The following is a 14814-nucleotide window of genomic DNA, read 5'->3' as shown; positions in this document are numbered from 1 at the left end:
TTTCCTTAGTATATCTGAGCAATGCCAATCGATGGTGGTTGTTTTTTTTTTTGCCTGGAGAAGTCCTCTGGTTTTTTGGTAGTCAGGAAGTTAGAGCTGAAAGCCATATTATAACACCCTGAGGAAAACTAAGCAGTGTTTGGGAACAGCTGGTGTCTTCACCATGTGCTGCCCTCGGGGCAGAGCAATGGTTCATTCCAGAATGGTTCTATCAATAACGGAGCTACAGGGGAGCCAGAGCCTGGGATGTGCAGGGGAGGTCCTGGAGGAGGAGCAGTGGATCCAGACTGGGCACTGACTCTGAAAGGTGCACGGGGCTGTGTGTAGCCCACTGTGACCCCCATGGCATGCCATGGTGGTGGCCCCCTGTGCCTCAGTGTGACCCAACACAGCCTCCCATGGCTCCCATGGATACCATGGCACACTGTGGACACTGTGGCTCCCTATGGATACCGTGGCACACACTGGGATGGATGAGCTACTGAATTCTTGGGCAGCTTCACTCAGTCTCTTCTTGGAGCTCCTGACTTCTAGTGGATTTGAATTAGATGCCATCCCAGTGCAGGTGGACTAGCTGTTCATGTAGGTTGCTTGTATCCAGACAACAGGGACTTGGCTTTCCTGGAATGCCAAAGGACACAATGCCTTTCCTGTTCAGATAATGCTTTACAGATGGCAACCAGCACGTCACATTTCCCTGGGAGATAAATCACTGTCTCTGGTATGGTGATACTGATTGCATCTCATCTCACAAAGAGTTTATAAGAATTTCCAAGAAGATTAGAATTTATTCAGTGTTTTAAGAATTGGGGGAAAATATTCCACAGTAATGAACTTTCTGTGCATGCTTCACTTGTAATTCACCAGACTTCTAATATTCTCTTTACTGTTATGAATACAAATACATTACAGAAGACACTGTTTTATTTAGAATGTTCTTAGAACTGGAGCTTTGATAGAAAATATTAACAAATTTTGTTTTTAGGCAACATTTAAAGGTTGGATGGAGATTATGTATGCTGCAGTTGATTCTACACAAGTGAGTGCAATATAAAATCTACTGAGTAAAAAAAAAATACTGAGGGAAAACAAATGCATGATTGATGTAATGCTTCTTGAATGGCAATTGAAATGAACTAAAATATAAAAAAATTAAATGTAAAGCCCTGATTAATTTTTCTATATAAATCTATGCCCATAAAGTACTTACATTTTTAACAGTTAAAAAAAAAATAAAGTATAGCTGTAGAGATTCATAATTTAGTACTTTTGTAATAATTATTTTGTAAAAATCAAATATTATGAGATGTGGTTTTCTATTAATTTATGTCTGAGATTGTACAGATCAGGAAATACGTTTTTCCTGTGTCTTCAAAATTAACCCAAATAGTCAAGAGGCATCACTGCAAAAGCTAATCCAGAGCTGCAGACTCTGATGACCTCAAAAACCAAATTTGATCAGTTTTACCTATTTTTCTTTTAATCTTGGTATTTGTTTGCTCTTCAGTCCAGCTCTTGATTTGCATATAGTCTATAGGAACTGAATTGCTTTTGAGATTTGCACATTTCTGTCAAATTCAGTAGTACCTACATGAAATGTTAAATGTCATCAAAGAGAACAGACAGAGGGAGAAGGAATGGCAAGTCCTGCAATGTATTCAATTATAGAAACCTGTATTAAATAGATTTTCAAGTTGAAATATAAGGCAAGTGTAGTGTATGCTGCAAAAGAGTGGGGTGTACTCCCTTGAACAGCTGGGCTTATCCCCTGTCCATCTGGATGCAACTTCTCTTCCTGCTCAGGAATCTTTGATTTGTATTAACTGTTATTTGTGATGCTTTACTGTTTTTCTATGTTACATAGGTAGGGCACCAGCCCAAGTATGAAGACAACCTGTACATGTACATTTACTTTGTGGCCTTTATTATTTTTGGATCATTTTTCACCCTAAATTTATTCATTGGTGTCATCATAGACAACTTCAACCAACAAAAAAAGAAGATAAGTACCACATGTTTAATTTTCACACTTCTTCACTTTTGCTAAGTATTCAGCAAATGCATGCAAGGAAAAATAAGAGTTTCTGAAATTCCTTGTAGTAATAGAAAGAAAAAAAGACTCTGGGTTTTAAGATTTTTTTGTTTCTTCAAAATAATGAAGTAACAGTCTTTTCTTTTTAAGGCATTTGAAGTTATTTAAACTTACACTGAGTGTCTGAGTGTTCTCCGCATCCCTGTACAGCCCAATGATATATTGTCCATCAGAAAGTTATCTCTTTGTTTTTCTTAACCTTACAGTGCTGTGATCAAGCTATGTGAAAGTGCAGATGACTCAAGCAAATAAAAGGCAGGAAAGAAGAGAATATGCAAAACTATAAATGTCAGAATTGATAAGGAGATAACATATAGCAGGATTGTGAAAGCCTCCATTACAGAGACTAATACAGACAAGCTGAATGCTGAAAATACTGCTATGTATTGTAAGATTAGAAAGGGCTGGGAAACTGTCTTGAGTTAGTGAATTTGCAATAAAAAGAAAATGGGTGTCATTTGACAACATGTAGGTTTTCTTTTCAACTTAAGCTGTTTCTATTATTTAAATGAGAGCAGGATTGTGTCAAGAACTCTAGAAACATTTAAATAGATGAAAATTCAGGCTATGATGGCAAATTCAATTGTACTTGCTATTTAAACCATAAATGGTGACTGACATCTTCATCCTTCAAGATATTTGCACCTTCCTTGGCGTAAATTTCAGGGGAGTTTACTGGAGTAAACTCCAGTACTTAGCAGGAACATGGATCTATTTCTCATCCTTGAAAGCAAGACTAAGGTTATACACAATATTAATGTTATTTTTGGCAGTCAGTATTTAACAAGGTGACCTTAGTAGTGAGGTAATTATAAATTCTATTAAGTTCACTTGGCAGACACTGTCTACTGGAATCATCATGTCTCAGAAGGCAGATAAGGGTTCCTGCTAATGGGCTTTTTCTGGCAATGTGGTGTACACCCCCTGTACATTTGGAGCTGTTGTAAGTCACCAAGAAAGTAAAACACTGGACATGCAATTAGGCTGGGGAAAATTCTGTTTATACGGTGTTCTTCAGTTTTATGTAGCAAATTAGCAAGCATTAGCTGTCTTTTGAATTTATAGGTATACCTGTGTTCCTAGAAATGTGCAAATCACACAGTTCATGGCTACCCAGCAGTATTTTCCTTGTCTTTGTGCTTTCTTAATATCACTGACGTTTGGGCATGTTGGGATATGAATGGGAAAAGACCTCATGCTGCAATATACTATCTCTGCTTTTCTGTGGTTCCTGTGTTCATCCTACTTTCATTATATTAGTTCCATGAGGGAGGCAATGTTCTCCTGTCAATTTCCTAACTGGTCCTTAAGGGTATCTTGCCTTGAGGCCTATATTGTCCCTAGGAACAGAACACTGAGACAAGGATGCCTTGTTCACTCATGACAGTCATTTCATCAGTGAGACAACAGAAGAAATCCCCAACCCAATCCCACTTCCTTCATGGATTATTTATTTATTTATTTATTTATTTATTTCCCACTGAGTGAAATCTTCCAACAGACACAGTACATTTCCACCATAATTATCAAATCAACTTCTTGTTTTTCTTTCAAAACGTATTCTTCAAGAAGTTAATTTTACTTGAATATTTGATTTATGTTGAGAGTTTGTTAAAGACAGTCTCTTTTGACTTCTAAGTCTTCATGTCAATATATAGCCACAGCTGAAGATTAAACACACCTTCATTCAGTCTTATCATTACTTTGTCTGTAAGATTGACACTTGACACATTTGACAAATTCACAGAACAAAGGTGTGACAAAGTCACAGAATCAACCCTGACTCGGAAGTTCATTTCCAAATGCCACTGCTTTGCTATCATGCGTACCTAATTGCAAACAAGTGCATGAAAGGAAAAAAACAAGTTACTTGTCAATATAAATTGTATTTCTGATAAGAGTTTCCATGTGTGTATTACACATACCAGACCAGAAATCCTTTTATTTAGATCAGAAACTCCAGAGTAAACCCATGCAGAGTAAACTGATGAACTCAGTACAATGTAGGGGGATGATCAAGCTTCATATACACTGTTTATGTATCATCTGAACTGAGATACCTATACTCAAATGGTAAAATGCACATCCTGAAAAGTAAAATCAGTAATTTCTTTCTTCTTTTATATTTTACCTGAAGACATATCTGCTCACAGTGTATCTTTGTACCTTTGAAGCTTTTTTATTTCTGGTAGATGGATGAATAAAGGGTTCATTGAAACCATGTTCTGCAATGCTGTGAAATAATGGATGTAAAGGCTTGGCTGTAATCAGATTTGGGGTTTCTTTTATTAATTTACCTTGGAGGTCAAGACATTTTCATGACAGAAGAACAAAAGAAATACTACAATGCAATGAAGAAGCTGGGATCAAAGAAACCACAAAAACCCATACCTCGACCAGTGGTAAGAATAGTGCTACTATGTAGTCTGCATCTGGGGAGAAATCGCAGCAGTACATTAATTATAATAAAATTTCTCATTTAACTCTAAAATGTTTCAGCCTTATTCAAATTATCCCTTCATTCTGAATTGAATGTATCTGTTCTGCAGGAAAAATCCCTCATATTTGTTTTGCCTGAAGAAGCAGAGAATCAAAGAATGTGAAGAAATATAGGCTTGTTGGGTTTTGAGGGGAAAACTTTGAACTGGCATATAAACCACTGGAGAATGGTTGTCTTATATTTTTGAGCCTTTTGCTTGGTTTTATATTTTGGGAGAGGAGGAATGAAGTGGGAGGGAGGAAACAGATGTTTATTACATAAAAATACTATAAAGTTTTCTTTTTTCTCCCCTCAGAACAAATTGCAAGGTCTGATGTTTGATATTGTAACACGGCAACTATTTGACATCGCTGTCATGGTTTTAATCTGTCTTAACATGGTCACAATGATGATAGAAACAGATGACCAGTCTGAACTGATGCAAAATATTTTATATTGGATTAACTTGGTCTTTGTTGTCCTTTTCACTGGTGAATGTGTCTTCAAAATATTTTCACTCCGTTATTATTACTTCACCATTGGCTGGAATATTTTTGATTTTGTGGTTGTTATTCTTTCAATAATAGGTAAGAAATTCTTATGTTCAAAATGAAATATAATTATCTGTTTATTTAATGATTTATCTCTGTCAAGTTGTGCAAATTAGAGGAGTTACTTAATTTTAATTGCTCTTGATTATTTAGGAAATGAAATGCATATTTGAGCATGCTAACTTTCTAAATAATTCTATATCAGTGTTAATACTTCTAGGTTTGGGGTTGTGTTCTAAAAGTGCAGGGAAAAAAATTCTAAAATTATCCATAGCAGATAAAATTAATCTCAAATTATATGTTCCACTAATTCCCCATCAAGAGTTGACGTGGGATGTTTATACTTTTTTGTGTAAAATGTAATCTGTGTTAAAAACTTACTCTCTTAATTTATTTTTGTTTCACAGGTATGTTTCTAGCTGAGATGATTGAGAAGTACTTTGTGTCACCCACTTTGTTCAGAGTTGTACGGCTTGCCAGAATTGGTCGAATCCTGCGCCTCATTAAAGGCGCTAAGGGAATCCGCACTCTGCTTTTTGCTTTGATGATGTCTCTTCCTGCTCTGTTCAACATTGGGCTGCTGCTTTTCCTGGTCATGTTCATCTACGCCATATTTGGCATGTCCAACTTTGCCTATGTCAAAAAGGAAGATGGGATTGATGACATGTTCAATTTTGAAACGTTTGGCAACAGCATGATCTGCCTGTTTCAGATCACCACATCCGCAGGCTGGAATAATTTGCTCAACCCAATCCTTAACAGTGGGGCACCAGACTGTAACCCCCATAAAGAACATCCAGGGAGCTCTGTGAAAGGTGACTGTGGCAACCCTTCTGTTGGGATTTTCTTCTTTGTCAGCTACATTATCATTTCCTTCCTGGTAGTGGTGAACATGTACATTGCTGTGATTTTGGAGAACTTCAGTGTTGCTACTGAAGAAAGTGCTGAACCCTTGAGTGAGGATGACTTTGAGATGTTCTATGAGGTTTGGGAAAAATATGATCCTGATGCAACACAATTCATAGAATATAGCAAACTGTCTGATTTTGCAGCTGCTCTAGAACCTCCTCTTAATATACCAAAACCAAACAAAGTCCAGCTTATTGCAATGGATCTACCTGTGGTGAGCGGTGACCGAATTCACTGCCTTGACATCCTGTTTGCTTTCACAAAGCGTGTTTTGGGGGAAAGTGGGGAGATGGATGCCCTCAGAATACAGATGGAAGATCGGTTTATGGCATCCAATCCCTCTAAAGCTTCCTATGAACCAATTACAACCACACTGAAACGAAAGCAGGAAGAAATTTCTGCCAGTATAATTCAACGTGCTTACAGACGTCATCTTCTAAGACAGTCAGTAAAGAAGCTTTCATTTCTGTATCAGAAAGATGGGGGTGATCAGCTTATCAAAAATGATACGGTTGTTGGTAAGCTGAGTGAAAACTCATCTCCAGAGAAAATGGATATGTCTGCATCCACCACAGCTCCGCCTTCTTATGATAGTGTGACAAAACCAGAAAAAGAAAAATATGAAGATGACAAATCAGAAAAGGAAGACAAAGGAAAAGACAGAAGAGGAAACAAAAAATAAAAGGCAGAGGTTATCCGTGACGAGTGTTCACAAGCTTGAAAATATGTTTTTGTCAGTAGCACTGTTACTGGAGGATTATGCCAAAATTATAAGTTTTTACATACTTACTGACTGCTGCAGTCAGTGCCTATCCAAGACAATGGTCCTTCACTAGTAAACTCTTGGTCTGTAACAAGGAAACAAACTTGCAGAGCAATAGTTTTGATTAACAGCTGTTACTAATTGAGAGACACAAAATTTCTACTTGGAACCCTTAATGGGTCCTAATAAGCCTGTACTTCTGTGGAATAAGTGTGTCCACTGTGTACATTTCATCTCCTGTGTTCCATGTGTGTCAGCTCTTTTTCATTATCTCGTTTGCTTTGAATAACATACTGCTTTATTAATTCCGCTGTGCTGGGAAAACAAAATCTACTCTTAATTTAGATAAACACTAAATAATATTCTTATGTGCAGAGGAACACAAATGTCAGGAATATGTAATTATTGCATCATAATATGAATGTAGTTCTCTTCAAGCCACTTCTAAAGGCAAAAAAATCAGGATTCTAGATTGTCGAACCTCAGGATGTAGATCAAAGAAACAGCAAACTATGAAACAACCAATAGAGTCCAGATAGATAATTTGTCAGTAAATCAAGCAAGGGAATAATTCTCACGGAAAAGAGGTTGGTAACTTAGTCCTTTAATATATTTATTTTTATTACCTTTTAGTCGTTCTTAATTTATTGTACTGTCCATTTCAGATACAGTGGTTTAAATAAACTATGCTACATAGAGCTCCTGTTTGGAAAATTGCAAAACTGTGGAAAAAATTACTTTCAAAGTACAAGCTAGCTCAGAATTCCTAAAACATTGAAACAATTCTTTTCACAGAAAAGCTACAAATGCCGAATTCTGCCTATAAAAAATAGTATTTTTTTTAAAAATGTGCTGTGTTTTGACCCTTGATACTGTGAGTAATGTCCATGCTTTATTCCAAAGTCTGTTGCTACACTTCTTATTTCTCATGAGTATATCCCACTTAGGAAAATAATCAAAGCTATACATTGATAGCAGAGTACCTTTGGGGACAAATACTACTTTAATATATACCTCATGTTTAAATTTCCCTACTTTGGAAGGATAGATCATAGAAATACAAAATATGTACGTGATAGAGGTGGTTTTGACACCCCCTTGGCAATATGGTCAGGTTTCCACTGTAATGTAACCTTCTGTAGAGAGCTGAGATGACCAAAAAGATGTACTGGAACCAGCTGTGTCCTGCACTGGGGTTTAGATGAGTTTTTTTGCATTCAGGCTGACACTGTACCTGTAAGTAAAATACCCTCTTTTATTTAATCAGTTGTTTTACACAGTGGTACCCTTCTGAACAAAGAGACAACGACCTAATTACTGTATATGTGTCAAATATGTACCCTAGTAAGTTAGCTTACAACATTTCAATAGATACTATGATATGTTCTGTGATACTTAAATAATTGGAAGCTCTAACTGATGCATGCTTGCTGCTATTATCCTACAGCTGTTAAAATTTAACATGGGAAGAGAAGTAAGTGGTAAAAAGAAAAACAGTTTGACAAGACCATCGTTCCTCATACCAGTAAGCCATTGTTTGCTGCTATTAAAGATTTTATTTTGTGTGAGTGTTGTAATTAGCAAATATGCAGTAAGGTACTGGACTATACAGGCAAATAGATGGCTTAAAATACGGGGTGAGAAGAAAATTATATGTCTATTCTTTTTATTTAAAAATAGTTTTATTTTATAAGATTTTATACTTACTATAAGAAATTACACATATTTTCCTGTTGTTATTAATTTTTATTGCTGTCTTTGACACTTTACCATTCAGAAACGTAATATAAAATATGTAATTGAAATTCCTGCTTATTGCTTTAAACATCTTTTAATAAGGAGTAGTTTAAAAACAAATGGACAGTACAAATTTTTTTCCGATCCATAGACAGGTCTTTTTTAATGTTATAATCCTGTCCACTGATTTTCAGGGTAATCTTAGTCATAGGAACCTTGTTGTTTCCCCAGAGTTAATCTCACACTGTCTGGTTTGCTTATTGGTGCACACTGCAATAGAAACACTTTAAATATAATTTCTTACTCAAAAATCTTTCTTCTTGAAGATGAATAGTGAATTTGTGCAATGGGCAGTGAAACACTTTGCATTTCTTACAAAAGAACTAGAATATTGATGGGCTCCTGCTTTTATAGAAATTATTGGCTCATAGTGTACTGATGAACTGCATGCAGGAAATTGTTTTACCAAAAATAATTACATTGCTAACAACCCAAAAGAATAAAGATAACCTTTTTATGTAATTATTTTAGTCTTTGTCTTTTATTGTATGAAGTTTATAAAGATTAACAAATTGGTAAAATTTAGGGGGAGGCACTTCAGCAGTGCGGTGATTTAGACAGCTAGATCACATGTTACGTCATGACTGAGACCAGTATCAACTTCTCACCATCAAGATGAAATTAAATTCTGGTGTTGTCCTGACCAGAGGAATTTTTTTTAGAATTCGGGAGAAAAACACGTTTCAACCATGTGTCTTTTTGTCAAATTTTTGAGTTGCCCAGGAAGAGCTCCAGTGATATTCTCTTTTGGGCAAGTCCAATGCAGGACGGCTCCACAGCTGCTCCTGTAGACACTGCTCATCCTGGGATAGGAGACCTGGGATCAGTCACCAAAATAACCCCATGGGAGCATAACAGAGTTGCCTTAATCCCTTTCCCTGTGAAGAAATCCATGCTTGCCAAGAGAAGGGAATGAGAGCTGTTGGAGGTTTTAGTGGATGTCATCAGGCAACTGACGCCTTTGCTGAGGTGCTCGGGCAGGGTCCCTGGCGAGGGGTTGCTACACACAGACGGCAGGATAAGGGACACGGTGTGTGCATTGGACCTGGACTTGGGGTAATTAATCCTTTTTTCTTCATTTGTTTTTGTTTGTGTTCTCATTTCTTTTGTGAAGAGTAGCTGCTCCATACTTGGGCCAGTATAACTAACAGGAAAAAAAAATTCCTGAACTACGCTGTGCTTTAAAAAACAATGTACATTTTGTTTTTAGTAACTATACCTGATTTTAATTAGTATGAGTGTTTTATTCAATCCAGAATAGCTAGTGTTTTAATATCGTAGTTGCTAACAATAATTATGTATTAATGTAATAATGTAAATACTTTTAAAAAATATTGGTTATATTCTTAAATTCCTGTTTAAAGAGTAAGGTCAAGTCAGTGCTGGACTGTGGTGTATAGTTAACTTGAATATCCTATGTGGAATAAGTATAAAATATTTATGTAATAATTTTTTTACAAATTTGGTAGTGCACAGAAATATCTAAGGTAATTTATAAAATCATTTTAACCTATAAAATTTATATTATTTTTAAAGTTATGACTATTGAAACAATAATCCATTTGGAGTCAGTCCATTTTTAATATCTCAAATGCAATATCTTAGACCTTTACAAAAAAATTAATATATATTTGGATTCCAAGTGTATATAATTGAATAAATTTGGATACTTCCATATTGCTTTGAAATTATTCCAGTATACCATGAAGGTAAAAAGCTTATGGAAGACACAGTTGACTTGTAGACTTCCTCCTTAACCTGCAGGTATAAAATAAATCTGTGTTTTAGTTCTGATATAAGACAGTGGTTTCAGGTAATGGGTCAGTCATATATCATTATGCAAAACATTAGGCAAAATTCCTGGAACAGTAGGACACTGCACTCTCTTATTCACAGAGAAGGAAAAATTAATAAGAAAAGCTCCCTTAAAATTGCCTAAGAAATGACATTTCTTTACTCTCCTTTACTAACCCAGGAATGTAGGTGTATTTTACATCATGAAATCGGGAACCTTCAGCCCCCCTCCCTACCCTCCAAAAAAGCCCTCAAAATAGCCCAAACCTGTACAGGAACATTCCTGAGATTTTTTCAAATCCCGGCCTGGCCCTATAACAAAATTTTGTTTCACTTCTAAGGACAAAACTAGTCCTGCATCCGTCATACGAAATCACTTGTGAAAACGAGGGATGGAGAGATAGCAGGGGGGATAGGTAGGATATTGCTGACTGGCTTGTTTTCATAAAGAGGCCTGAGGCAGGTTGAGGGGTAGTTGGTGTTTTCAAGCCGGAGTTTGGCTGCTGGGGGTGGCGGGAGCATCTCCCGGCTGCTGCAGGGCCGCATCCGGCACAGGGCGCGGACAGCACCAGCAAACACGAACTGCACACGGGCACCGGGAGAGCTTGGGCTCTGCAGAGAATGCACGGGGTTTGTGCTTGATACAACCTGATAATTTGTCTGGTTGTGTAAAGATAACAATCGCTGGCAATACTTGTGTGACTGAAAGGGCGGCTTGGATTTCAGTTCTGTACCCTGTAAAACGTGTGGACCTATATGCAGACCTGATACCGTGTTGGTTAAGAACTGCCATGCTCATCTGAGCTTACTAAGCTACAGCTGAAGGGTTTTGATGCAGTGGGGAATTCCTCAAATAGCTTTGGGTATACTTTTCTTAATAGCCATTATTCATCTAATCCCGTAGTGCAGCCCTGAAACAGTCCCAGCCTTCTAAAGGAATCACGGATGGAAGTATCTGTGTCGTTTGCATGGCAAACTGTGAGATATATATATATAAAATATACATAATGAACTATTATTAAAAATGTGGGGGATTTTTTGGACACAGAAAATCCTTACAATATTCATTCTATAGTATATATACAGAAAGGCTTATCTAGCTCAGTAAGGCATTAGGAGAAATAATCTGAAATCTCTGCAGTGTAGAAGTATTTATTGGCTCACAAACCTCTGCATTAGCAAAATCTTTTTCAGTGGGGGATGGTACCATTTCTTTCATTCTCAGAGCACAACTAGGTTTTGTCTATGTGATACAGCATGCAGGCTCTGTCACTCAGCATATTTATTTTTCCTCGCTGATCAGTGGGAGCCGTTGCACAGTGGAAAGAGACATTCTACTGCTTGCCTTAAAAAAAAAAAAAAAAGAAAACACTGCAGTGTAACCCAAGCAAAGTAAACTGCGGCACATTCTCATCCCTCTGGAGAGGGAAAATTGCATGCTGAAGCACACATGATGTCTGCTGCAAGAAAAGCTTTTGATGAAAATAAAGACTGACACTTCATAAACTATTTATAACAATCAAACCCTGCAGTTCAAGACATGCTCTGCACTCCCATTTTCTATTGTCTTAAAAGCATATTACTTTAACAGTAATCTTAATAATAATCTTTGTGGAATGTGACAGCTGATTAAAAACCAGCACAATACATTTTTCAAAAAATTTCTATCTGAAATGGAATGTGGTAAACTGTTTTCATTTCCAAAGTAGTATCTGTAACAGTCATGTTTAGAAATGGTCGGAGAATTACATGCTGTATTTCTGTTTGCAATATTTCTTTATAAAAAAGTCATGCTTGCAGATACCATAGCAACCCGTCATGTGGTACTTCTTGATTGCCAAGCTGCATAGTAGCTTTATGCTCATATTCTGCAGCCATACTTGCATTAATATCTTTATATAGTGTTCAGTAAAAATTGCAGCTGCAGCCACAACAAAATGCGAACTGAACTACGCTAGCAGTGGTCTCAAATTCATGGTCTCAGGCAGGCAAAAAGTTATAATATTCTCTCCAATAATTAACATTGTGAATAACCTTTCTCTTAACTTCTTCATGGCCCTGATGGTTGTCATATGTGGTCTTACAATGATTGCTGCAGCATTGCTGCAAATACTGGTTAATTTATTTATACAGATGGAAAGCAGCTGCTCATGCTCCAAATGTGTAACACTGGAAATTGGATGTGATTTATGTGATGCTGAATAAGAGGGCAGATAAATGCAGGCTCCTGATAGCCTCTGTCTGGAGCTGCATGTTCATCCAAGAAAAAAAAATTCAGAGTGATGCTAAATAGCACCGTGAATTCACCAGCTTTCCCACTCTTGCTTTCTCATTTATTCGAAAAGTAGTTACTTGAAATTTCGTTTATCTATATTGCATCAATCTTTTGGAATTATGTTATTTTTATGTAAGTACTAGAAGGACAAGGAAAGGAGAATGTTTGCTAGAAAAGATAGTAACCAATGACATATGAAGACAACATAATACAGTGTTGACATGATTTTTCTACTTGTATTTCAGGATTAAAACCCTTTTTTCACAGTTGAATTCTACTGCATATAAGGAGAGAATCCAACAGGAAATTCCAAAAGCCACATAGAAGTGACAGGAAATGAAATTACGGTGCTGGTGTTACTGACAGGTTGTTAATATAAAGTCTTTTGCAGAAGTTAATTGGAAATTGATGAACTCTGAAAATAAAAGATTGTGCCACAGAACATGGAGTAAGAAAAACGTACAGCAGAGTATGATTAGAAATTACTGTCTTACACATGGAACTGTTTTACTTTTGTGATCAGTGAGAATACTTCATACTAAAAGCTAGGATCAAAAACTTTATATGTCAGTTAATATCCAAAACAGATCTATATCTATGTACCATATTTATTCACATCTATTACTATATAATTGTCTCTAATAATTTTACAGTTTAAAAATTCTCAAAATTTTCTTTAGAATAAAAAAAGCATAAGAGGCAAGCATGCAGGTTCAACTTTTCTGTATTCCTTGGTACCTATTCATTCCAGCGTCCCTTTCTCTGTTCCACTATCAATCCCTTTCCATGGGATGAAGGTTTCACATGGCAGTTCAGACTGATGTGGTGCAATACACTCCTTTTAAAAATCCACGATGAAGTAAAATAAAATGCCTTTTCTTCTCTGAAGGACAGAAAAAGGTTGAGTTTCTAAGTCTCCTTAGCATTGTCAGTAATATATTGCCCAAAAACCACTTGTGCAGTTCTTGGCTTTTTAGAAGTTCTGCATTCTTAAGTCAAAGGAGCTGAATTTGAAAGGTTTCCTCAATATTTCTTCATACATAGGATGTGGAATAAAAAAATACTGTTTTTCAGACCTGCATTTAGTCTACAATCCATTTTGCCTCTGGTTTTACAGAAGTGTATTTGTGGAAGTCTAAGGGAAGAGAATGTAAGTAGGTAAGAGTCTATACCTGTTTCTCTACACATAGGTTGTTTTCTGACTTTAAGGCAGCTCTAGTACAGTATAATTGTGTCTCCTTTCCTTTTCCTTCCTGCTCTATTCCCAGTCTGGAAGACAGAAGAATTGCCTTTCAAGGAGGAAGACCACAAATCAATTTATTGTTGCAGATGATTCAAATGGTGGAGCGGAAGAGTAACTGGATCAGCTGCAGGAGTTTTTTCACATATGACAGCACCAGCAAATTATGGTAGGTAATCTGATTAGTAAATAGACTTCAGCAGCAATTAGAATAAATGTTAAAGAGTGAAGAGAGAATATAATTGTTGTTTAAAAACAAAAATTAGAGACAAAGTCTTTTAGGATTTATAGGTAATTTTATTCCACATAAAATTACAACTTTTTGTAAGAATTCTTGAAAAAACAGATGCACACTGCTCAGACGTCCCTTGTGGAGATAGAGGACATTCACAAGTGATCTTAAATAATGTTAAAACATGGCAAAAATACCACCTTAAAATGTCCCATTTTAGTGCAAGCAGAGGCAGATAAATTTGATATTCAGAGACTGATAAACAGCTTACTTCCCTCTTTTACTTCTATATTTCATATAGATAACTTGGTTCTGTCTCTTTTAGAAGTGTCCCATCTTGTGAAAGTAATAAAGACTTTTGTAAAGTATCTGGTTTGTTCATAACCTTGTGAGAGTTTCTTGAGGTGTGACTGCCTTTTCTTAACAGTTTCAAGTCTCTAGTTAAATTCCCTAGCTCTTTGAAAATTTTCTCATTGTGTTTTAGGGCTTTTCTGATATCTTGCTAATCTGTAAGTGTTCTGGCAAAATGTAATCTAAACTTCTACTTAATTTCTAGTCTTTCTGAGTTCATGGTCTGGATGCTGGTCTGAAAAACCCTCCTTGGGCATTACTGACTCCTGGCTATTCTGACAGTGAAAAAACATAAATGCCAAAAAGCCACCAGAGGTCTTGCCAAAATAAT

General features: G+C 36.4%; 1 protein-coding gene across 3 annotated transcripts in view; it reads left to right on the top strand.

The window, feature by feature from the left end:
- Positions 1-9042, top strand: part of LOC131579668 (sodium channel protein type 2 subunit alpha-like) — a 140063-nt gene extending 131021 nt beyond the window's left edge. For all 3 annotated transcript variants that reach the window (XM_058839953.1, XM_058839951.1, XM_058839952.1), the window contains 5 exons: positions 986-1039; positions 1865-2002; positions 4390-4494; positions 4888-5158; positions 5530-9042. In XM_058839953.1, coding sequence (XP_058695936.1) covers positions 986-1039; positions 1865-2002; positions 4390-4494; positions 4888-5158; positions 5530-6713 — 1752 coding nt within the window. In that variant the 3' untranslated portion in view covers positions 6714-9042. The remainder of the gene's footprint in view (positions 1-985; positions 1040-1864; positions 2003-4389; positions 4495-4887; positions 5159-5529) is intronic.
- The last annotated feature ends 5772 nt before the right edge of the window (positions 9043-14814 follow it).

This window comes from Poecile atricapillus, chromosome 5 (genome assembly GCF_030490865.1).
Source record: "Poecile atricapillus isolate bPoeAtr1 chromosome 5, bPoeAtr1.hap1, whole genome shotgun sequence".
NCBI lineage: Eukaryota > Metazoa > Chordata > Aves > Passeriformes > Paridae > Poecile > Poecile atricapillus.
This window is presented reverse-complemented; position numbering and strand designations above follow the sequence as displayed.